This window comes from Artemia sp. Qi Xiang Cuo, chromosome 2 (assembly GCF_049724085.1).
Source record: "Artemia sp. Qi Xiang Cuo chromosome 2, ASM4972408v1, whole genome shotgun sequence".
NCBI lineage: Eukaryota > Metazoa > Arthropoda > Branchiopoda > Anostraca > Artemiidae > Artemia > Artemia sp. Qi Xiang Cuo.
The window spans coordinates 39,147,305-39,173,531 of record NC_142795.1 but is presented as its reverse complement, the minus strand read 5'-3'; the positions used below and the strand labels follow the sequence as shown (position 1 = coordinate 39,173,531).

The window sequence follows — 26,227 nt, the reverse complement described above, 5'->3', positions numbered from 1 at the left end:
AAATCAAAGAAGAGTACAGGATTTAGCAACTAAGACATGTGGCTTTCATGCACTACTCTTTTTCATGTTCAGATGTCGTGGCTACACCTACAAGCAGTTTCTCAACATCTACGTTGACTTACCTAGATTGAACGACTTTCTAGTGGATAATATACTTACAACTTTATTTAATTTTGATTTTAGTGCCCTACTAATAAAATGTTATAAATATGTATGTGAAATTTTTTATTAATAAAAAAAAAATTTATACATGATAAAACGACTTTTCTACTCTTTAGATTTCATCCACTACTAGGTATTTGTCGACAACAACTAGTGCAGGTAGATTATCTGAATTCACAGTGTACTGATCCTGTGGTACTACAGTAGAGTGTGACTTCACTCTTATCATATCTCTTTGTATAGTCAATGATACTATTCTCATTCATTCTATAGAATTCACATGTTTCAATTTGCCTATTTGAAGCAATTTCACAACCAGTGTCCTCAAGTGTCGAATCACATTCCGTCAGAGCCAAATAAAAATCAGTGGGTTTATAATCATAAGACCCAGTGTCTTCACAACGATGACGTAGAAACCATATTCTTTTGTTGTTCAAACAGTTGAATCGTTGACCCGGTTCCTCCTCCCAGAACAATCTAAAACCACGACGATACCAATCTCGTATCAATAAACTAAAATCACGGTTAGGATTCTTTCCAATCATACCGGGATATGTATTCTCCCACTGATTACATTTATCATAATGACAATTGGAGCATAGGTGAACTCTAGGATGAGAGTCACACGCCTCTTCAAGACAGGAATTACAACCTTTAATTTGCACAGCATATCCTCTATGCAATTTACACGGGTTGCATAATCTACACTTTTCATCATACTCCTCAATCATTGTGCAATTCTCACATGATTACCAGCTGTCCAGTGAGTACATACATAACAGACTTGTATGGAACATTTTGTCATGTGTTGACACTCTCACTATCACAATGAAACTGAGCTAGCAACAAAAAAAAATTGTCTGAGAGAGAGAGAGAGAGGAGTAAATCATCCTTGAGCACCATCTTTCTTATGAAAAAAAGTCCTAAATGTCTAAAATAATGTTTAAAAGCATATCCAAAATATCATTTTGTCGTGTCGTGATCAATATATCAATAAATTGTGTAAATGCATTTGGACCACGATGAAGAAGCTTCATACAATAGTCTAATTATGGAGAATCAGTTTTCATTATATCGACAAGCATTCCTCGAGAAAATATCTTCCTTTGAATAGACAACTCTAGAAAATCATCGTCTAGAATTAAATGTTTTTCCATAAGAACTAGATTCCTCATGATTCGATCTTTCTCGAATCTATCCATTTTTTTTTAGTCCTAACTCCCTAACAACCAGCTTCAGACTAACCGGAATTTATTTTTTCTACTATAGAAAATATACGCTAGTCTACTATAGAAATAAAAAAGTACCACTGATTTAGAAACGACTTTATTGATCATAATTACAATTATAATATTCAATGATGCATTTTGTTCTCATCAATATATTTCGATAGGACATCTAATGCTGATAAAAGTTTATTTATATGGAGAATATTTACTTTTCCAGCAAAACATAGCTGCTCTTCCTGCTTAAATTTGCTTAATAATATCACGTATCTAGCATACATAATGTCCCATTCAAGACATAGTCTACAACCAGCAGTTATTTCCACAGCTACATTGGGTACTCGTATATCGTTGCTGCTGCTGCTTTCAGTTCTACCATTAATCTCCAATAATATAAATGCATCACTCATTTTTTCTCCACTAATATCCTATCAAATAAACTATTCTCTTTGAATTCAAGTCTCTTACTAATATGAATTGTAAAGAACACTATTCCTATTATTCAAATCCACATCACCAATCAAGTTATACTCGTTCCTCTTTGAAAGAGTGTAATGCCCTGTAGAAATGTTAACCTATAGGACCGGTATTGTGTAAATCTCTTTGAAAAGGTGTAATGCCCTGTAGAAATGTTTACCTACCAGAAAAACCTGTTTGATACGGAGGGGCCACAGAAGTATAAGGCTAGGTGAGAGGATAATCACTCTCTTTGAAAGGGTGTAATGCCCCTGTAGAATTGCTATAGCTTCAAGCAAATTCCATATGATATTTCAAATTGCTCTAGCTTCACGCAAATTCCATATGATATTTCAAATTGCTTTAGCTTCACGCAAATTCCATATGATATTTCAAATTGCTATAGCTTCACGAAAATTCCATATGATATTTCAAATTGCTATAGCTTCACGCAAATCCAGACGAGAGATACTACTGTTCTCCCCTAAGTCAATACCTTGCTCTTTACGTTAAAAGTTAAAAACAAATTTAATTCACAACCCCCTGAATCACAAAGGCCGTTTAGCTAGAATGGATAGATCTTTTAAAAGCACTAAAAAAAAACTGTAGCTTAAAGAGTGAGGTATTGACTTGGGGGAGAACCCCCTCATATACGTTATAATTTCTGTTCGTTTTAAGTTCTAATGTTGCTTCTTATTTTCAGTTAAAAAACTTTTTTTTTATTTAATTTCTGATGGTTTTTTAAATAATGCTTGGAAATCCGGCGCCCCCTTCATAGAAATTTCCCCTACGCCAAAGAAACTACCTCCACGGAAAGATTCTCCCAAGTAACCCCCTCCTCCAACCCCATCCTCCAGAAGAAAAAATCCTTCCTGAAACTGTCTATATACTTCCCAATAACCAATAAATAATGCTGGTAAGTCCGGCGCCCCCTTCATGGCACTTTCCCTTCCCCCATGAAAACTTAGTTCATGGACAGATCCTCCAACATAACCCCCGACCCACCCCCCCCCCCTCACTACCAGAAAAAAACCTCCTGAAAACGTCTGTATACTTCCCAATAACCAATACTACATGTTAACATTGGGTAAAGATCATAACTTTTAGCCCTCCCCCCGGGGACTTCGGGGGATTAAGTCATCCTAAAAGACATATTTATTATATTTTCGACCATGCTGAACAAAATGGCTATCTCAAAATTTGATCGGATGGCTCTGGGAAACAATTAGCGTGGGAGGGGGCCTAATTGCCCTCCATTTTTTTGGTCACTTAAAAAGGGCACTAGAACTTTTAATTTCCGTTCCAATGAGATCTACCACGATATTCTAGGACCACTGGGTCGATACGATCACCCCTGGAAAAAAAAAAAAAAAAAAAAAAAAAAAAAAAAAAAAAAAACACGTATCCGTGATCTTTCTTCTGGCAAAAAATGCAAAATTCCACATTTTTGTAGATAGGAGCTTGAAACCTCTATAGTAGGGTTCTCTGATACGCTGAATATGATCTGCGTGATTTTCATTAAGGTTCTATAACTTTTAGGGGGTCTTTCCCCCTATTTTTGAAAATCAGCCAAATTTTCTCTGGCACGTAACTTTTGATGGGTAGCATTAAACTTGATGAAAGTTTTATATTTGAAATCAGCATTAAAATCTGATTCTTTTGATGTATCTATTGGTATCAAATACCCATTTTCTAGAGTTTCGGTTACCATTGAGCCGGGTCGCTGCTTACTTACAGTTCGTTACCACGAACTGTTTGATAAAGCCTAATTTTGCTCTTTAGGGCTATGTCATGAGTCTTTGATTAGACATGCACACAGTGGGAGTGGGGCACACTGTCAAAGAGGCAAAAAAGGTACAGTTTATAGAAAAAAAGGAAAAGAGAAAAATAATATTTACGTCCCAAAAACGTACAACATCTCTCCTTATTTAAACGAAGGCTCGTCAGATAAAGTTCAATCTACGTTTAAAGAAAGAGCCAGCCGAACAAATTTACAAGAGTTAGCTCAAAAACCAAATCCTGAGAATATCTGAAAGTTCTATTTAACTAGCTCAGCTTCTGTCTTTAAAATTTTGGTGGGAATTGCCTAGAGAAAATTATTTATTTACCTTAGCCACCTACAAAGGGACTTGTTTTAAATACATTACATTTTTGTTACTTCTATCAGAATTTTTTTTCGGCTTATTGGCCCGAAAGTATGAAGAAAATAATCATGACTAATAGACAAGTGATCGAACAGCGAATCAAACAGACTGTTTATTTCTTGCCTATCTATTAATGTACCCTTACACTTTTATTCCAATACTCTCCTCACCAAGAGTCCCTTGTGCACAATTTTTAATGCTAAAATTTATGGAACATAATTCTGTGGAAAATCAAATGTACATGAAGAACGCAAAGTTTGTCCAAAGCTCAGGATCATTTCTGGGGGAACGGGGGGAGGTACATGCTTGAGAAAAAAGAAGGGGGGAGGGTTGAAAAGTACTACCAAAGCGCCCGTGCCGTTGAAGATATCATCTCAACCGTGATCAAATAGCTCGGGGTAACAAACTGTACGCAAGGAGGACCCGACCAAACAGCAGCAAAAACTTTAAAAAATAGTTTATGATGATAACAATAGATGCACCAAAAGAATTAGATTTTTATGTTTTAGCTTTTTAGTGCAAAATGTATAAAATTCATTAAGTTTAGTGTTACCCATCAAAGTCTGGGAGCCTGAGAAAATTTGCTTGGTTTTCGAAAAAGGAGGTAAACACCCCAGAAAGGTAAGGTGATCTTAATGAAAATTGCATCATCAGATTCACCATATCAGAAAAGTGAATATAGAGGTTTCAAGCTCCTATCAACAAAAAAGTTGAGTTTTGTGTTTTTTGCCAGAAGAAAGATGAGGGATGTGTGTCTATTTGTTGTTGTTTTTTTTTTTTTTCAATGGTGATCGCGTCGAACCAACAGACCTAGAAGATCGAGAGGGCTTTTTTGAACGGAAAGCAAAAATTCTAGTGCTCCTTTTAAGTGACAAAAAATATTGGAGGGCAGCTAGGATTCCTCCTACGACAATTTTCCACCCTAGAACTTGTGATCAAAATTTCGAGATGGCCATTCGATCTAGCTCAGTTGAAAGGTCCATCCGTTTAAGGATGACATGACACCCCCAGTCCCTTGGGAAAAGAAATAAGTGTTGCTATTTGCCCAATGTTCACATATTTCATTTGTTATTGGGAATATAAGAATTTTTTCATAGGGAGGGGGGGATTCCCATGGAGAGGGAACTTTCCTTGGGGTATTTTCCAGGAGAAATTTTACACGGGGGGGGGGGGAGAATATTTCTTATCATAATTTGAAAGTTTTTGAAGTTTTTTCCACTGAAAGTAAGGAGCAGCATTAAAACTTAAAAGAAACAGAAACTGTTTCGTATATGAGGGAGGCTGCTCCTTCTTCAACCTTCGCTTTTTACGGTGAAGTTAAAAATTTTTGTCACAGCTCTTTAAGAAAGACAGTTTAAACACAACAACCATTTAATTTGAATGAGAAATGTTTTTAAAAAACTTTACGACTGCAGCGTAAAGTGTGAGGTTTGAGGAAGGGGCAGCCCCCCTCATATACAGAATGATTTCTATTCGTTTTAAGTTTTAATGTTGGTCCTTACTTTCAGTTAGAAATTAAAAAAAAAACATTTTTATTTATTGCTAAGAAAGGAAAGCTGATTATCAAATAGTTCGTGATAACGAACTGTAAATAAGGTGAAGCGGCTCAATAGTAACCGAAACTCTAAAAAACTGAGTTTTGATAACAATAGATACATAAAAAAAATCGATCTTTTCAGAACCCTACGATAGATGTTTCAAGCTCCTGCATACAAACGTGAAGTTTTCCATTTTTGGCGTGAAAAAAGATCACGGATGCAAGTTTATTTCGTTATTTTTTTCCCCAGGGATATATATATATATATATATATATATATATATATATATATATATATATATATATATATATATATATATATATATATATATATTTCCTTCTGCATTGGCCTCTCCTTACTTCAAATACTTAAGGATATACGATAGATGTTTCAAGCTCCTACATACAAACATGTGAAGTTTTCCATTTTTGGCCTGAAAAAAGATCACGGATGCGAGTTTATTTTGTTATTTTTTTCCCCCAGGGGTATATATATATATATATATATATATATATATATATATATATATATATATATATATATATATATATATATATATATATATATATATATATATATATATATATATATATATATTTATTTCCTTCTGCATTGGCCTCTCCTTACTTCAAATACTTAAGGATATAAGTTTCGAGCCAATCAGGGGAAAAGAAATTTTTTCCCCTGTTTTTGGGCCTAACTTTTGGGGAGTGCTTTGCCTTAGAAAACTTTTTCTGTATTACATTTTCTTCTTGGCCCAAGGACTTGCGACTGCAAGGTTAAATCTAATCGGGAACAAAAATTTTATTGGTCCATATCTACCCTCAGTCCAAAACAAAACGTTCGATTCTTCGGACCCAGAGAACAATCGCTGAAGGTTTTGAACCAACTGCACGCCCAAATTTCAACAAGCCCGCCTTTTCCCGCATAAGGCCTATGTTTAAACAATTGGCGACTCTTTACGATCTTTTCCACTTGGGCTGTGGGGTGATTTCATCCCCGGAGACACATTTATGGGTAGACCGTTTTGAACAAGATGGTTAGCCCAGAACTTTATCACATGTCTTTGGGGTTACCAGGGGGTGTTAATTGCCAAAAAAAACTGCACAAGAGAGGGCTGATTTCCCTTCAATCCCTTTTGATTCTTAAAAAGGATACTTTAAACTTTAATTTATAATCGAATGATTCCCCTCCGAAGTTTCTACCTCCCCCCCCCAACCCTTCCATATGATCTGGCCAGAGAAAAAACAAACTTTAATAAGATTTTGACTCTTGTTGATAGAAGAGCATCGCTAAGAGCTGAAAACCATATTGTGACCAAGATGGGCTCAGGATTGCACAAATCCTCCATTCATGGAGGTCCCAGGGACTTTTTGCTGTCTGGTTCTTAGCCGGCTTAAGCACTTCGTTTTAGGCTTGAGAAGATATGTAATCCCCGGCCTGCACTGGTATCCGGGATTATTGCTTTTCCTGAGGCGGAAATAATTTCAATGATTTAAAGAACATGAACATTGGAGCTTGGAACGTTACGACGTTAAAAATGACTATCGTATCGATATTTTGACTGACGAATTCAGACAATTCAGACTGGATTTATTAGGAGTTTCAGAATTTCATATCCCATGGGTAGGAAGCATGAAATTAGGTGATACAGAATTTGTTTACTCAGGCAGGAAGGATGGGGTACATAGACGGGGAGTAGGGCTCATGATGAATAAGGAAGCTGCTAAGTCTTGTTTAGGCTGGGAAGGTATTAATACGAGTAAAAAGGATACTAATTACTTATTTTATGACTAAAAAGTTCAGGGTATCAGCCATAGTAGTATATATTCCTGTAGAACCGACTGACGGAGATACTAGTGACTCATATGAATTTTGCTTACAGTTACAGGAGCAGATTGACACGGTCCCAGCTAGAAATATAATGTTCTTACTGGGAGATTTTAACGCCCAGGTCGGTAGAAATAGGGATACATTGTATCCTAGCCCAGGTAAATTTGGTGTAGGAAAAGAAAACAGTAATGGGTACAGACTTTTGCAATTTTATAGGTATAATAATCTAGTTATAATTAATACAGTGTTTGGTCATAAAATGGCTAATAAGTTAACATGGTATTCACGTGATGGTAAGACAGCAACCCTTATTGATTATGTTATAGTAAACCGAAGACTGGCAGGATCAATACAAGATACTAGGGTATATAGGAGGGCTGTTATTATAGTAAAATATTTTACTAGCATATTAACAAATTGAGAGGGAGTAGTCAATCCGGACTTGGCCCAGTTAAAGATACGAATGGGGCCGCATTAAGCGACAAGGAAATAAACTAAAGAGAGATGGGCCGAACATTTTGAGAATTTACTTAACCGAGATAGAGTTGCAGGAAAATATATAGTGGAAAATGAAACAGTTTGTAATTCCTTAGATGTGAAGGAAGATTTGTTTTGTGAGGAGGAATTAGTGACAGCATTAAAAGGATTTAAAATAATAAGGCTCCAGGTGCTGATAGGGTGGTAAAAGAGTTTCTTAAAAATGGCGGCTCTGAGGTTAAAAATAAGTTACTGAAGATTATGAATATGATTTTTGAAAAAGGGGAAGTACCTAACGATTTTAGGAAAATTTTAAATAAGCAACTTTATAAGAAGGTGATGAAAGCGAGCGTGGTAATTATCGAGGCATTAGTCTGGTCTCTGTAGGTAGTAAATTACTTAGTAATATGATACATTTTAGACTGAGAGATGCCGCAGACAAAGTTTTAAGAGAAGAATAGTGCGGTTTTAGAAAAGGTAGAGGATATGTCGACCAAATTTTCACTCTTAAGCTAAAAATTGAGAAGTGCCTGAGTTTTCAAACACCTTTGGTCCTCAGATTTATAGATTATGAGCAAGCATTCGATTCTGTTGATAGAAGAGCTTTAGTAAGGGTTTTATCCATGTATGGTGTACCAGACAAATACATTAAAGTGATTAGTATTAAATCATAAGTTAAGCAGGGTTGTGTTCTATCCCCCTTTATATGGATTATTTTGATGGAATTTGTCTTAAGGAGCATGGGAAAGGCAATGGGACACCACGGAATCAAATGGGGAGGAAAAAGTCTCCTGGACTTAGATTTTGCTGATAGTTTTAAGCATCCTAGATCAAAGTGTGAAATGAATTAATTTTTAGAGGTTTTGCTAGTTCAGGGTGCTAGAATAGGTTTAAAAATTAATGTTAAGAAGACTAAGTCACTAAGGCTAGGAATAAGTGAAGATGAAAAGGTGACGTTGTGTAATAAAAAGACTGATCAGGCGGGCAGCTTCACTTACCTTGGCAGTATTATTAGTAAAGATGGTGGGAGCAGTGAAGATGTTAAAAGGAGAATAGTCAAGGCTCATGGTGTTTTTTCACAGTTAAAAGTTTGGAAGAATAGGAAAATAAGTCTGCAAACCAAGATTAGAATATTAGAATCTACAGTGATGACAGTGGTCAAATATGGCTCGGAAGCATGGGCGCTCCGAAAAGCGGATGAAGATTTGCTAGATGTTTTCCAGAGAAATAGCTTAAGTATTGTTCTGGGTACCCGGCTGACTGACCGTATTTCAAACAATAGGCTATACGAAAAATGTAGCTCAATACCGCTCTCTAGGGCTATAATGAAAGAAAGGTTGAGGTGGCTAGGGCACGTTGTGCGGATGAAGGATGACAGATTGCCGAAAATTGTTCTTATCGGCCAACCGTCTACGGCTAAACGGAAGGCAGGTCATCCTCGTCTGGGGTGGGAGAACATCATAAAGAAAGATTTAAAGGAAATGGGAACTTCGTGGGCGGGTGTAAAAAGGGAGGCTTTGAATAGATTGGGGTGGAGGAGGAGCGTGCGTAACTGTGTTGGCCACAGGTGGCTTGGTGCTGTGGTGAGTTGTTAGTAGTAGTAGTAGTCAAGAAAAAATAAATAATTTATTGCAGGTTTATGCTAGGCAATGGCAACATGGCAATGCTACAACAATGCTTCTTTTAATGATAAATTAATATTTAAGAATAAAAAAAACCTTCAAAGGATTATCTACATGTTTTTCAAAGCCATATACAAACCGGTCTCTATTTGAGGCAATCACTTCCTGATTATATCCAGAAGGATAATTCTTTGATCTACCCACTCGGTCAACACTGCTCATCAAATACAAAAATGAAGATATGATTGCACTATAGCTAAAATTAGATGTTAGGTTTAGGTCACTTGTTCGCCTGTGAGTCCAAGAAAATTCAGCCCCCCCTTGCATACAAGTCCAGTTAACATTGTCCGTCATGAGTCAACCCAGAAATGTTGATCATCCTCAAAGCTCTATGACTATCTACCTTAGTTCTGTCCCAAGATGGATGGATGGATGATAGACTATCTATCAACAAGGTTAAAATAACATCATTGTTATATACATTCCTGAAAAAGGCTTATGCTAGCTGTGCCTATCACTCAGACTATCAATTGTCTTGGCTTTTTCTCCAATTAGCTATAGACTAATGACAAATTGATTTTAACTGGTTTATTTTTGAATTATGGAGAAAAAGCCAAGACAGTTGATAGTCTGAGTGAGAGGCACAGCTAGCGTAAGCCTTTTCCAGGAATGTGTAAACATAATATCATTTCAACCTTGTTGATAATAAGTATGACGGCACTAGACCCCTAAGGTCCAAACCGGGGGTGCTGATCTCCGTTTTGTGGCCCTCTAGCCAGGAATTCCAATGGGGGGCTGAGGGCCAGCCATCCTGTGCTATCCATCCAGCCAGCAACCTTGTTGATACATAGTGTATCATCCATCCATCCATGAAAAAAGGAAATTTCAGCTTTCTGAACAGAAGGAACTTAAAGCTTACCTGTTGTTCAGGAATAACAAATTCGTAGACTGGCTCATCAAACAATGGTGGGTACAGATTTTCCGCCGCTGCAAAGGTTACAGAGAATGTCAAAACTGCCTTTTTAGATTCTTCACCCTGATCCTAGAAAAAAAAGACAAATTGAAAGAATAATTACTTTGTAGATTTGAAAACAGACATTTTACTTCTCAGACAGGAATTTGACAGTAAGGAGAGATGTGGGCAAAATACTTTTTTTTCACCAAGGCACCTCGTAGAGAAAAAATTGTCGTAGAAAGTTTGGAAGGAGCTCATTCGATTAGAAAGTGAGTTCTAGTGCTCCTTTTATATGAGTCGAAACTAATTGGAGGGCAACCAGCACCTCTCTGAAACCTATAAATTGCCCAAACACATCCGATCCCAATTTTGAGATAGCCACTCTGTTCAACATAGTTAATTGGTCCAGTAACTATGTTTTCGGGTATTCCCCCCTCCCCTCCCCTCCACTGCCATCAGGGCAAAACCTGTAAGCTATACAATTTGTCCAAGTTTAGATATAGTATATGTTATTGAGAAAGATAGAAATATTTGACTTAAATTTTCCAAAATACGAAGGGCATTTAGGTGAGCCTTTCGTAGAATGTTGAGGGGAGTATCAGTGCCAAAACTTTGAAATTGAGATTTTGTTTTAGATTAATTTAACTTATGCGTCAGCATTTGTCGGCATACTTGGCAATTTTATCAGCACATTCTTTATATTCTTTATATCCCCCAAAGTGAAAACCCAAGCTGCGCCCCTGACAAAAATTATGACTACTACGCAAACTAAGGGTATTAAGGTGAAGCTTTCAAGGAATATTTAGGTTAATATTTAACTAAATCAAAACATACTATGTGCATCTAGACTGTCAAAAGGTGACACGGGAATATCTCAGGAACGGTTTACATTATTAAGTTGGACCTTTCAGGTTAAGTTGTGGTGGAACTTGAACCACTAAAAATCTTGATCATCCCTTTTTTTATGGCTATCTACCTTAGTCCTACCTTTGGATGTATGGATGGATGAATGATAAACAAAATCTAACAACAAGTGAAAATGACATCATTTGTTATACAGTCCTGAAAAAGTCTTATGCCAGCTTTTTGCCGCCTGTCACTCTGACTACCTGTCTTGGCTTTGTCTCCAATTCGCCAATGGCTTGATGACAACTTAATGGCTGTATGCATACTAATAGTACTATTACTACAATTTCTGTAACTAGTGGCGCTAAAGGTATTAAGATAAAACTCTTAGGAGACTTTTAGGACGAAAAAATTAAACGAAAAAAAATACGCAGGTTTTCAAAAGAGTATATAAGCAATATCATAGGCATTGCAGCGCTATCAGAGGTAGCAATATCATAGAATCTTCTCAAGGAGCTCATTCGATTGGAAATTAAAAGTTCTAGGGCCCTTTTTAAGGGTCAAATGTGATTGGAGGACAAGCAGTCCACCTTCCAAGCCCATTAATTCTCCAAACACAGTTTTATTTTTCGGTCAATTTGAGGAGGTATAAAACTAAAATAAAGAATACTGTGTAATAAAGAATACTGAATACAGATTTTCAAAAGAGCTTATGTCGTTAAAATTGTCGACAAATACTCTCCAAAATACAGATAGCAAGCCAAACTATGATTTCTATAGAAAAAACGAAAAGGTTTGAAACAAATTTCATTAAAAATGATTATGTCAATAAAAAATTAACAAAAATTAATTTTAAAAATTCCACAAACAAAGTTTTTGAATGAAAAGTAAAGAGCTATACTAGACCAAAATTAAGTAAAAATAAATTTAAGTAATCTTCTAACCATAAAATTACCACAAAGCACCATTAATAAATAAATGAAACCCAAAACAAACAGAAATTGCAGTAAACAACCGAGCAAAACTCAAAACGAGTAAAAATTAACAAAAGTAGGACCGACACCCCCAATGGCTTATGAAGACCAGAACATAAATTTTTGCACTTTACTGAAAGTAAAACGAATTTTAAATGTTTTCACTTTTTAACTGTAATAAATCAACAAGTACTAAAACTTTAAGGAGTAAACATCAGTATATGTATATTCCTGTGTCAATCTGATTCGTTTGCTGTTTTTTTTTTTTTCGTAAGGGCAAAATAATGTTCTTGCCTTCAGAATGTCAGTTCTCAGAAATACAGTTCTGGCCCCAAGAATGGGGGGGGGGGTGTCAGCCCTACTGATATTAGTTTTTGCTCATTTTGAGCTGGGCAACGTTTTATGGATGAAGGATGACAGATTTCCAAAGATTGCGATATTTGACAATCCCTCTAAATCCAAACAAAATTAACATAGTCTCCGAAAGAGATGGGAAAGGGTCATAAGAAAAAGTAGAAAGGAAACTGCAAAAAGGAAAAGCATTGTTAGTAGCAGTAGTAGTAGCAGTATTAGCAGTACTAGCAGCAGTAGTAGCAGTAATAGTAGTAGTAGTAGTAGTAGTAGTAGTATTAGTAGTATTAGTAGTAGTAGTAGTCGTCATAGTAGTAGTTGTAGTATTAGTAGTAGTTGTACTAGAAGTAGTAATAGAAGTAGTAGTAGTAGTATTAGTAGCAGTAGTAGTAATAGTAGTAGCAGTAGAATTAGTAGTAGTAATAGCACTAGTAGTGGTAGTAGAGGCAGTAATAGTAGTTGTAGTCGTAGTAGTAATAGTAGCTGTAGGCTACCCTCAACCGGCTGCATAACACATACCATGTCAGCGGTGGTAACAGCCACCGTCATACCCCGCCTTCTGAGATTTAAAAGCCTTGTGAATTTATGGATTTTCAGGTTTTAGGTTACCAAAAGTGGCCTACAAACTTAGTGCCAGGCTTACTACATCCACCTCCTCCCCTTTACAATCACAAATAAGCAAGTAGGCAAACATTTGATTGCCTCTTAAAATTATGACAGCATATGCTGCGTAAGATTTAGGTATAGTAATTTATTATATACTAAATAAATGACAAATTACTCCTGAAAATAGTTAAGTAATGGTATACTTTCAAAAGGGGAAATGAGAAACTCCTCTCAATTTAAAAATATATTGCTACCAACTATCACAAAATCAGGGGAAATATCTTACGATTATTCTTGATCATTGGTTGAACTGGAAAGGATATACGGATAGTCGTGGCTTCCTTAATCCAGCGCTAAATAATGGTGGGAAGAACCTGGGGCTTAGAACCAGAGAAGTCATCTATGTCTACAAAATGATATGAATAATTATATCATATAGAGCAGTGGTATGGTTGAATTCAATTCAATGGATGTACAATACAACCCCTCTAATCGAACAGTTCGTGGTAACGAACTTATAAGGAGCGACCCGGCTCAATAGTAACCGAAACTAAAAAAAAACAAATTTTGATACATATAGATACATCCAAACAATCAAGCCTCGCTCTTTACGCTAAAGTTTGACTCTGTCTCACAACTTTATTTTTTAAAACAATAAAAACTTTAGTGTTAAGGGTGAGTCTTTGAGGAGGGGACGGCCCCTGTCATATACGGAATAATCTCTGTCCGTTTTAAGTTTTATTGTGGCTCCTTACTTTCAGTTAAGAAAGCTTGTTTTTTAAATTTAATAAGGATATAAAATCTAGTAGGCCTAATGATAATTTCAGGGTGGAACAGAACTGTTAGAGGCGTCCACGGAGGTATGTCAAAAAATTATATCTAAAGAACATTTTATAGACGAAGAAGCAGCAAAAGATATCGTCCGGCTTCAAATTGCTTACGCAGATGATTTACTCCTTTTGAGTCGATCGCTTCAGTCACTTCAACAAAATGTAGATTTTTTAGCAAAGGTTTTTAGTGAGCATGGACTTCGTTTTCGCCCTGAAAAGTGTCAGTTTTTAATTCTTGGTCCAAAGGCTAATGATCTCGTTAATTCAGAAATTTCTGTCCTTATTTATGATAGTATTTTAAAACCTTTGTAATCTTTTTTATATCTTGGTGTGCCTTATGGACCAATTTTAGCTCTGTGCCGTGCTTCTATTTCTAAAGCAGTTACAAGTAGAATAGCTTCTAGTTTCGGGGCAGTAATTTGTCTTCGCGATCTTCTTTCTCGGAAATCACTGCCTCGGGTATATAATACAGTCACTTTGCCTAAAAATTTAGTTTTTTCATCGCTTCTCCCGTTTTTTAGAATTAGTAATATTGCGCATGTAAAAACCACATTTTTTTATTTTGCTAAGTTCCTTTGCCGCTTTTCTAAATCTGAATCAAATACTTTTTTAATGAATGCATATAAAATAAGAAACCCTGTTGATGTTTTGGAGAAAAAGCAAAAGAATTTTTTATCCAAATTAAATGTTTTTTCTCATAATTTATATAGAGCTGCGCACGAAGCTTAATTTATTTTATTTGATTTAATTTTTGAATGAAGTGTTAATTTGTGAAGTGTTAATTTATTATCTATTGAATGAAGTGTTAATTTGTGTGGTAATTTTGATTGAATACCTTTGCGTATTTGTTGTTATATAGTTTAAAATAATTTTATGGCCTGTTGATTAGCGGTTATTATTTTTATTTATTTCTTTTTTAATCTTCGTATTCGGAGGAAATAAAAAGTTTGAATTGAATTGAATTGAATAGCTGATCCACAGACTCAGGAAAATGGGATAAGAAATGGGAAAACCAAAACCCACGTTGACAACTGCAACACATAATAGCTTAGGTTCAGGAAGCTGCATATGACAATGAACAAAAGAATAGAGATCCTCCAGAGGCTCTGATGGCACACAGGGAGTCAAATTGACGTTTCAGTTGCTGGGTCATTTTGCGGGAACAGGCAGCAGGCATGTCGCCCAACCTTGCGGCAGCAGGGATCAAACGCCGGGAACTATGCTGCAGATTTCTATGCATAATATTGTCTCAGTGGTAAAACTGAAAAGGCAATTTCAAATTGTCATAGAAGGTTGGAGCAAATTGGAGAAAAAGAGAGCGATATTTCAACAAAGTACTCACTGTATATTGCACATATGGTTCACATGCTCAAGAAAAACTGAGCTCTGGAATAGTGAAATACCAACATTCTTCGGACATGTTTCGGAGTGATAACTATTTAATATTTATGGAACAATATGCCAGATAAATAATAATTTACAAGGCTATAAAAACTTGTTCCAAGAGCCATATAATGTATTAACGTTTTGAATAGAACGTTCACTCCGATACAGGTTTTGCAGATGAAAACATGTTTATTGTCAATAACGCCTAGTATTTATAAGACTGCTCACGTACAAAGAATTATCAGCACAAAGTCCCACCACTCATAGCCATACTTGGCAAATAGAAAGAGAAGCAGGATTGAAATATTGGTTACAAGTAAGTATAATTTGTTGTGAACATATAACTAAAATTTCTGGAGACAAAGCAAGCTTTTCTTTTTACACCCAAGTTTAATACTCATATTAACATTTGAGTACCTTGCTTTTTTCATTAAAATTGATACCCTTTTTGTATTTTACCCTTTATTTCAGTAAAACGTCTCTATTGTCCGTCGACGAAGATTGCTGAACAACTTGGCTGCAAGTTTAATTTCGACTGCTATAAAATTGATAGTTGTGACATTCTAACTAAAGCATTTATAATGAAATTGACACTTTGAAGGCATATTATCTTAGTAAAATATAGTGCAAACTCCCTGAGTCTGTTAAAAATATACTAGAATGTATGCATCGTTAAGCAGCCGGCTCTTCTAAAAAAGGGGAATCCATCTTCAGGCAGATACCTATGAAGACCTTACGTAAACGTTCTAACTGAAAAAGGCTTTTTTTGAAATATTAGAAGCTCAAAGACTGTTATATTTTTTGTAATTCCTTTAAACTTAGATTTTATTGGAGAAAGCTTGATGCCTACAATGTAGAAATATGTCATAAAAACTATATAAGGTAGTGAAATCTGCTGGTTGCTCCTGTCTATAGCCATAACAAACCTGATGATTGCCCCTGCCTATAGCGATGACAACACTCAGGCAGGAGTATTGAGCAGACCAATACTCAAGGGTGGACTGGATACTAAGGGTGTTAAATCTCCTGGGCTGCGAACTTTACAGAACTGTTTGTGTTGAATTAGTCGACGGAGAAAGATGTGGCGTTGGAAAGCCTGTGGCACACTTCCCCCGTTTTCTTAATTTTGTTGGGTACTTAAGTTTTTGAAAGTTGCAAGCTATCTTCTGATACGGGGTAACCAGTCTCGAGTCTTGATTTTCGCCTTTCAGCTTTTGGTATACTCAGGTGGCAGTATTGGGTCGACAAATATTCAAGGGCAGCCTGGATACTAAGAATTTTTATGTGATCGTCAAGAATTTAGAGGTTCAAATATCACTTTTATTTGAAACATATTCTTTATTGCTATATTTCACGGCGAAACAAAACTCCCTGTCTCTGAGGAAAAACTGCTCCAAAGTCCCCTTACCTATTACAGTAAACAATCGCCTTTTGTTTGACGACGACAATTGGGTAAGCAAATGGACTATTATGAGAGTCGCTCGTCAATGTCAGGCTATGGTCTTGGCAGTTGGTTACAAGGCAATTTGGCTCTGCACCATGCCTGGCTAAAAATTATATTGTACCGACGGCTAGAGATTTTGTAGCCTCTACCGTACATGGTTGGGGCTCAGGCAATGACTTTAAAGAAAGCGTTTCAGAAAACCTTATATCCACTGCGAGACCTCTGCGACAAATTAAAATCTTGACAAAATGGGAAAATTTTAAAAAGACTGAAAGCCACCTTATCGCTCATCAGTCTCTACTCTGGACAGCAATCAAAGACATCATAGCCGTCGAAAAAACAGCAACAACAAAAAAAATAAAGAAAGAAAATAGCTAAATCGAAAAAAAATTTCTTCTCCTAGTCTCTTGAGAGAAACAGATGGTATATCTACGGCAGAAGGAATCCTCCCCGTCAATCACTTCATGGCTAAGCCTTGTCAATGCAGAAATTGTTTATGTCAGTGTAAAGCAGTGTTCTCCAAACTAGGAAAACGCCCGTGGGGTTTTTTTGACACCTTCTCTGTTCCACAGAGTAGCTATCGTATCAAGAAATATGAGTGATAAATTTAAATACGATTTTAAAAAAGTAATAAAAACCGTTACTACATTAAAAAAAAGTCCTTTACAATTTAAATTATTTACAAAGCTGTGATACGGATACGGAAGCTACTTACACTTCGCTTTTGGACTAGGGGGTGAAATTTTCAGGGGAAAATTTAAACTGCTGGAATTCGTAATAATCGAATACAAATTGTTGTATGCCGTGCTTTCTCTTTTCCGTCTCAATTTTACGCGTGCAGATGTTAAGGTAATTGTCCGGTGTAAATTTTCACCGGGATTGTAAATTCTACAGGATAATTCTGTGGGGAGGGGTATTTTTTCTGTGGAGGTATAGCTAGATTTCCTAAGATTATTTAAAAAATGATCCGGAAATTAAATAAAAAGAAGTTTTCTCATCTGAAAGTAAGGAAATTCATCACAATTTAAAACGAACAGAACTTATTATGTATGTGATGAGGGTTCCCCCTCCTCAGCACCCTACTATCTACGTTAAAGTTTAAATTTTCCCCTTTAAAATCCTTAAGAACAACTCAAATATAAGGGTCGTTTAATTAGAACAATAAGAAGTTCTAATAAAAGTGCTAAATAGCTTTAGCGTAAAGACCGAGGTGCTGAGGAGAGGAAACCCCCCTATATACGTAATAATTTCTGTTCATTTTAAGTTTTAATGCTGTTCCTTACTTTCAGTAGATAAAAACTTTTTTTTTCTTATTAAAAGACAATAGTACAAGATTATTATTCGTTTTGTTTTGTAAGAGTTTATCTGAAAAAATTTGTAGCAATAAAAATTGTTATGTTTTTATTATTTTATAAAATGAAAGGGAGGCACCATGTGATAAAAAATTCTTAAGGTAGACCTTGTAAAATAAAGTTTGGAAACCACTGGTATAAAGCATGGTTACTATGCAAAATTTTATCCGCAACAAAAATTTTCCAATTTTTTCCAATGAGGACTTTCTTCCACGTTCATAGATTTGCATATGGTAGTCAAGAAATCTACCATTGAAATGCCAACTCTTGCTGAAGGATTACCCTATAAAAATTGCGTATTGTACAGTTTGTTTAAACAATTTAGTGCCTACATAAATGAAACATAGGTGACTACTAGCAATAATGTATCCAACTACACGTGTCAAATACAGTTCGTGTGTATTACTCCAAAGTCCAATAAAATATTGAGAGACTCAGCCATGGGATATGAATATAAAGCAGACACTGAGGCTATGATTGAACTTAAAGATGCACCAGCTAGTGAATTGCATTTGGTCGGAAGAATAAATCATAAAACATTTAATATATCCTAGTGATTGCTGCAAAATATCAAGGTGGACATAAAATTAACATTCGCTCTATCCAATTCCATTTTCCAAAAAGTACGCCCAGATATTTTAAACATATAGTTAAACAAAGCTGGTTATTATTTTCGTTGCCTACGCAATTGGAAAATTGAGAATCAGAGAACCCTGTACGAGTTTACAATGCAATCCTTAGGTCGAAATTCACAACTATTCGAAAATGGAATAACCGATTCAAGGTTTTCAAAAACTAATGGTATGATTCTATTGGAATTGTCAGGCATTCAAGATTTGAGTATGGTACGAACGGGCACTGTACGTTTAGAGTTCATCTTTGCCTGACACAAATTTCACATGTGAATTTGAAACCTATTGAGAAATTACCCCCAACGGCAGTGTTCTACTCTGTGTTGCCACAGTCACAGGTTTCCTGTGAAACTTCACAGGTTTTTTTGATGGTCACAGGTTCAGAGGTTTTTGTCGCCCAATGGTAGAAAGTCACAGGTTTTTGTGCTAAAGGCTCCTAATATGACCTAATATTCAGCTAAAAGTTGAATTTTGTAGATCTCACATTTTCAAATTATTTTTAGTGATTTTGAGACGACATCTATGTATCATAAATCTAAAGCTTTATCACATTAATCACAAATGACAGCCACGGCCATTTGAAACAACGATTTTGAATTGAATTGAAAAAGACGATAGGTCGGAGTGAAAAGGCTTTTATATTATTGGATTTTTTCGCTGTATAAACCGATTTGCAAAAATTATCTGTCTGTTATTAAATTGTAAACAGTGTCTTTTAAGCTTCTTTTATAAGTCTTTTAAGCTGCTGCTTCAGCAGCATCTAAAACCTTGCCAGACTGGTTATAGTCTTTTGTGCATGATACAATACACTACATTACCCTTAGTCCAAAGAGCATTGGGGAATATCATGACCACTAGAAGTTCGCAAAAGTTTAAGTGAAACAGTTATTGGTGGTTTCTACGAGATGGCTCAGCTTTGAATCACCCATCAGACGACTATTAGAAACCTGGAATGCCTTGTTATTGTTTTACGGTGGTCACGTGCTAGGCGAGGGCACTGCAGACAAGGCGAGCAAGGAAAAGGCACTTAAAATATACAATGCTTTAAAAGATCCTGTCACGAAGGCCTCTCTCTATTTTCTTGCCCACGTTCTTGGGCTTACCAACTCCCTAAACACTGACTTTCAGAGTGGTGACACAAGAATGTGTAGACTGGTGACCACCTTTATTACGGCGTACGCAATATTACCCCAAATTTTCATAAAAAAACGCCTGATACTGGTAGTGAAATCGCCTTTCTCCATAGATCTGGTTCCTGCGAACTATCTTGAACTGGATGACATGAAATTAGACACCACTACCGAATGTTACCTGGATGACCGCGGATCAATGATTGCTAAAGACTCAATCAAAGCCTTCAAGATCAAATATCTGAGGTTCTCCAAGCAGATGAGAGAAAGAATAAACTGGGAAGATCCAATTTGTCCGATCTTAAGATGTTGGATCCCTGCGTTGCACTCGAATCTGAAGTGGTGTTCATTATTCACATTTCCTTGCACTTTTCTACGCTTCTGGGAAGCGATGCAACGACTGTAGAATGCAAGAGAGAAAGCATTGACCGTTATCTGCAAGAGCTCAGGTTGAGCCGAGCTGATCTTGGTCAAGATCTAGTCGACAAACCATTTGGTTTCTCGAAGAGTATTTTGCATCTAAAGAACGATAATGGCGAACAAAGTTTCCTGATCTGTCGACCTTTATGTTGCACCTCTGTTGTCCTCCCCAGAAAGTCACTGCTGAAAAACGACAGTTCTCTTTCCTGTTGCATATGAAAACCAGACTGCGTAGCAAGTTGAATTCCGGGACAGTTAGTTCATTGACGATGACCAAACAGTTAGTTGGTAAAGCTGCTTCCTAGACTATTCCAAGTAATCTACTGGATAAGGCTATCAAATGGAGAGAGGCAGTTTTTAATAAAGAAGATTGTGCTGAGCCTGACAGCTCACATTCCGACACTGAATAGACTACTGACTTTGATGGGGTGAGTATTTTGTTGCTTCTATGCATTCCAGCTTCAATGCAAAGGTTCAGCTCGTAATTTTTCCTCCTAACAACGATAATTCATCCTTTTTTCCCTTTCGAAGAGAACAATTGTCTTTTATCATTAAATCGTAAAGATATGAGAGAGAATTGTTACTGATTGATAAAAATAAACCAATGACTTATCTTACTGTAGATACTAGGCCAAAACGTTGGAATGAGCTTCAAGAACAGATTAAATAAAGATAATTTTGATCAGAAGTGAGGTTTGAAGATGTACTTTAAGGCTTTAAAGGATTCCAATAAGCTTTTTCTTTAAAGCGCGAGAGTATTCCGAGTTGCCTTTTTTTCAACTCGATCTTATAAGCTTGATAGAATTTTCAATATTACGAAAGAAAAAACTTAATGTTTCTTCAAGAAGAATCAGATTGTAAAGAGATTATTAAATAGTTATTAGATTATTAAGATTTCAGAAACTTTCCCGTTTATTTTATAAAATTGGCCTTTTTCTTAATGTTGAGAATTGTAAGTTTACCGTGTTAAATGCTTCAACTTCCTCTAGCTTTAACTTAGTTCTTCTTAGTTTTTTTACTTAATCTATTCATGTTTTTCAATGGTTGTGTATCACTGTTACAAAATCAATTTCTAGCCTGCACAAGCACACTGTTCATGATGTTAAAAAGGAAATTCAAATTTTTTTTTCTAAGATTGATGACGATCGAGGAAAACATCACCGACGAGAAGTGGGTAGGCTACATTCTTCCTTTTGTAACAATACTGTCCTTTACCTTCCTGTTCGTCCCCTTTTAAAAAGAAGAAAGATGTTAGACATATCTGGTCTTTTTATTTCAGATATTGTAAATTCTACTATATCCCCCCCCCCCCTTGGCATAGTAATGGTAAGATAATTCGTAAGTTTGAAGTTCTCGATGTAACAGCAAAGTTGGCTGTGCTGCAAGGAAGGCTTTCGGATTCATCTTTTTGTCGTTTTTCGCCTCCTCATCCTTTGGTCGGTCTTTTCGGTTTATTTCATTGTAGTATATTTTACTTTATTTTTTTTTTTCTTTCTTTTTCCTTGTCTTACTCACAACTTTGTTTATGACATTGGTTATAAGTACATTATTATTATTATTAGGGAAATAACTGAGAAAAGCCAGGCAACTAGAACAGAACTAAAAAATGCAGCGTAAGTGGATTTAACTGTTTTGGTCCAGAATCAGCATTGCCTAAGCACATTAGTTTTTAGTTAAGGTATTAGTTTTTCAAAATTCTTGCTTTAGGATTCGTAATAGGAATTAGAGAAAAATTTCTCTTTACATTCGAACAGATTTCCCTTCAGCCTCTAAAGATTTTCTTTCAACCTTAAAGCAAAATTTTATACATCTGAACCTAGCATTAGGTAACTGTTGATAGTATCTGTCTCTTTTGCAGGGTTTAAGCTACATGTGGAATTTATAATACCATGACTCAGATCAGTTGTGACTTATCAACCAATATCATTATATCAACCAATCAAATCAAGCAATTATGACTCGGATCAGTTATGATTTATCAATCAATATCATTATATCAACCATTCAAATTTTTGTGTTTTAATGCCAATCTTGTTTGCCAAGACCTGAAGAACCGGAGTAGTTATAATTGTTTTTTTTTTCATTCGAAAACGTCGCAACATTTACTTGAGAATCATATGCAAGTGGTTTAGTTTAAACCTTGTGTGCAAGACGAACTTGGCTGGCTAAGTTTCAGTACCTATTGCTTTAGATTAGCAGTTGCCAGAAATTGTACTCGGATCATCAAAATTTAGCGTGGTTTCTAAGAAAACAGGTGGAGTGCTTTGAAAATATGATTTGTGAGAACGTGAAATTCATTCCCCTGTTGCCCTTTTGAAAACTGTAATATCATAACCTAAGTTGTATAGAGATGTATGTGGGTGACCAAGTTTGAAGTCTAGTGATTGCTTTAGACCTCGGCAAAATTAAGGTGCGAATTCGCCTTTTCTTTTTTTATGATCTACCAACTTATTTTACTTCTGCACTTGCTTTGTATTAGTTAAATACAATTCTTTAAAGCAGATTTCTGGTCCGTCAGGTTTGGAAATGCTCAAACTTTAGGAACACTGCATGATTTTAACTTAAATTAAACAAAAATGCAGTGAAGACTTTTTCGCTAGATAATTCAGCCCTACAATTGCCTTAAGTAGCTGAGGGCTACTTCTAAATGTTCAGAAAACGCCAAGATAAAGGAGTTGTTAAACAATTTTAACCACTTGACCAACCAGTTGGCTGAGTGATTAATGTGATCGACGTCTTTTGTTCTTGATCCCGGAATCTGGTGTAGGAATCTGTTAGTGAAGACTGAACTTAACAAAGTTGTTTTGCAGCAAACTACATCTTTTTATTTTACCTTCCATTACATCATAAGTTGCGCTATGGGGCGAAACTTACAGAATATGAAAGAAAATGCACGAACCAAAAAATTGATAGTTCCTGCCTGGTATTGCGAATAGACTTCTAGCCTGGGAATTGGGATTTCTGTCAGGTTTGCACATGGTCTTTAAGGAAAATCCTATGTGTCTGAACTTAAGGTGCAGTTTCACGATGCGGAAAACTTTGCAGAGGTGATCATACGTTTTTCCATGCAGATTGAACAATTTTATTTTCGAATTCAAGACCATGTAGGTCATCGTAGGTCAAAATAGACATTTCGTTAATGCAGCCGTTTGGACCTTGTCACACCCATAGATCCTTAATAGCTACGGAAGATCAACGACTCACATCTTTTTCGCATAACTAATGCAATTATCGAAGTGAAAATGAGTCTTGATGATTGGTCCTTTACTTTCCGACTAAAATAGGTAGCGGTATTTATATAAAATTTCGCTCTGTTGACATTTTCATAACGATATCTTTCTTTCATCTATTGAAATTGAAAAGCACTATATTTAATTTATATGTAGCAAAAATGTCAAAGCTGGAAATATCTGCAGAACTCATACAGGGAACAGACTGCTAGGTAGCATGCCTCTCGATTTTCCATGACGTGTTTCCGGGCCAGAGGCAGATTTTCCCAGGTTTAAGTATATTTGCTAGTAGCATTCTAGTGCTGCTACTTCATCGTAACAAATGTAAACTTTAGTAAGAATGCAAGAATCCCTGAACACGCTCTAAAAGTGGTCACAGGTTTTTTGACGAATTTCACAGGTTTTTTGGCATTTTTTTCACAGGTTTTGAAAATTTGTAGTGGCAACACTGGTTCTACTAGACTTTGCAACATGAATACAAAACAAATAATCTTTTTTTTTTTTAACATGGATCGATATATGTCCAAATGCAAATCTTAATGTGTACCCTCAGATTTCCTCGAACGAACTGGAAGTGTCAAAAATAAAGTGCCTATTGAACATACAGACTGGTCAATGGCTAGGTTTCTTTCAAGCAATGAAATGAGTAGTACTTTTGACCCTCTCGGTCTAGCCTACACATTCTGCACTCCCTATATCAAGCCTTTTATTGGAAGCAAATGGAAATCTATTGTTCAAAACTAGAAGAGACTGCAAGAATTGTCAACTGAAAGCAGAGGGTTCCATACACTATTGTGTTTTGTTTTTCAATTTAATGGCTATACCTGCGAAGAGTTTTTCAATATTTACAGACACCCTCGCGTGAATGATTCCATTGTGAAAATTACATTCTCCTATTTATAGTATTGATTTCAATGCTTTAAGAATAAACTGCACTAATAATATTTGTAAATTTGTTTATTAACGTCTTTGTCGTTTTCATGAACAGATTTTCCTTAGATTTCTTCTTCTACATGTAAATACTCATCGTCGTCGACAACAACTAGGGGTGGTAAATCAATTGGATTCACCATGAATTGATCTTGAAGAAAAAGTCGGGGTCACATGTCCTACAATACTGAGTAACTTTGTGTCTCTTATTTTGCCTCTTTGCATCTTCTATGACAATTTTTTTATTCATATTATGAAACTCATGTGTTTCTATTTGCTTGTTTGATGCAATTGATGCAACGTATTGGCATCGTGTCTAATTCAACGTGTTTCTATCTGCCTGTCAATTGAATAATTGCTCTCTATAACAGCCAAATAAAAATATGTTGGCTTATATTCATAATACCCATTGGACAACGATGAAGAAGGAACCATACTTTCTTATTGTTCTAACAGTTTAAGCATAGACCAAATTCTTCCTCCCAAAAAAATTTACAGCCGCGATGATACCAGTCTTCGAGAAATAAACCAATATTCTATCTAGTTTTTTTTGTAATTAAACCCGGATAGGTATTTTTTCACTGTTTACACATACCATAGTGATAATTGGGACAGATGAATCGTCTGGTATGAGAGTAACAAACTTCCTCAATACAGGAGTTACAATCATTAATTTTAACTGTCTATCGTTTATGTAGCTTTCAAGGATTGCACAGTCTAAATTTCTCATTATATCTATCTGCAATAGCGCAGTTTTCGAACGACCAGCTTCCCAGTGTATACAGATATAGAGAACATTTGTGAACATTTTTCACTATTGGCTCTTAAAACTCTGCTTATTAACTAGTACCCCAAGAAAAAATATTCTTTTACATTGAATACCCACTTCAGGCAATCAATCATTGGCTCTCTAGAGAAAGAGAGACAGGGAGAGGAGTAAACGACTGAGAACTATCAAAAACATCTATCCACATTTTTTTTTTTCAAAATATAGAAATATTTTATTTAAAATTTAATAAAAGAAAAGCAAAAAATTCACTCTTTATTCAAAGTTGACCCAACTGATTGTCTTCAATATTTTACAAGGTTGCATTTGACCTATCCTGTAGTCTAGATGTATAAAATATGTTCACCTTTGCCGCTAAAACACGTTTGTTTAACTGCTCAGACTAATGACTCTAAACAAGGACGGTACGAGGTACTTGCTCTAGGCAACATAGTACAAGGAATACTGTCCCAACATACTAAAGCCACAATGCACAACTTACAAACATAACAAATACGGACGCTTACATACTCAAAACAATCCAAAATTCCGACAGTGACCATAAGTCAAAGATATTTAAGGCAAAAGGGCATAAAGGTCCCAGGCAACTGTTGCTCATATTTGATATACCCAACCACACATGCTGCCTCAAAACAGGGATGTGGCTATTTCTCAATTTTTTCTTTCAACCTCTTCCTTTTGTAGCTTAGGTTAATGAGGTTATTTCACACACTTCTTATTATAGTAAAGTTGTCATCACAAAACTCTTTATCTTAATATAGTGGCTAAAACTTAGTATGTTGCGTTTTTCTTGTTTTATTTTATTTTATCAAAATCAAATTCTGACAAAAACTCAGCTTATCACAACATAACCTTCTTTAAGAAGAGTTGTTCCAAATCTCCATATTTTACTTTAA

The 26,227-nt window shown here is 35.8% G+C and overlaps 1 protein-coding gene across 1 annotated transcript in view; it reads right to left on the bottom strand.

Annotated features, from left to right (window-relative positions):
* Positions 1 to 25,352, bottom strand: part of LOC148955217 (uncharacterized) — a 382,412-nt gene extending 357,060 nt beyond the window's left edge. The window contains exons 1-2 of the mRNA XM_089106626.1: positions 25,140 to 25,352; positions 10,378 to 10,500 (exon numbers count right to left, since the gene is read on the bottom strand). Of these exons, the coding sequence (XP_088962752.1) occupies positions 10,378 to 10,500; positions 25,140 to 25,352 (336 nt within the window). The remainder of the gene's footprint in view (positions 1 to 10,377; positions 10,501 to 25,139) is intronic.
* Between the last annotated feature and the right edge of the window lie 875 nt (positions 25,353 to 26,227).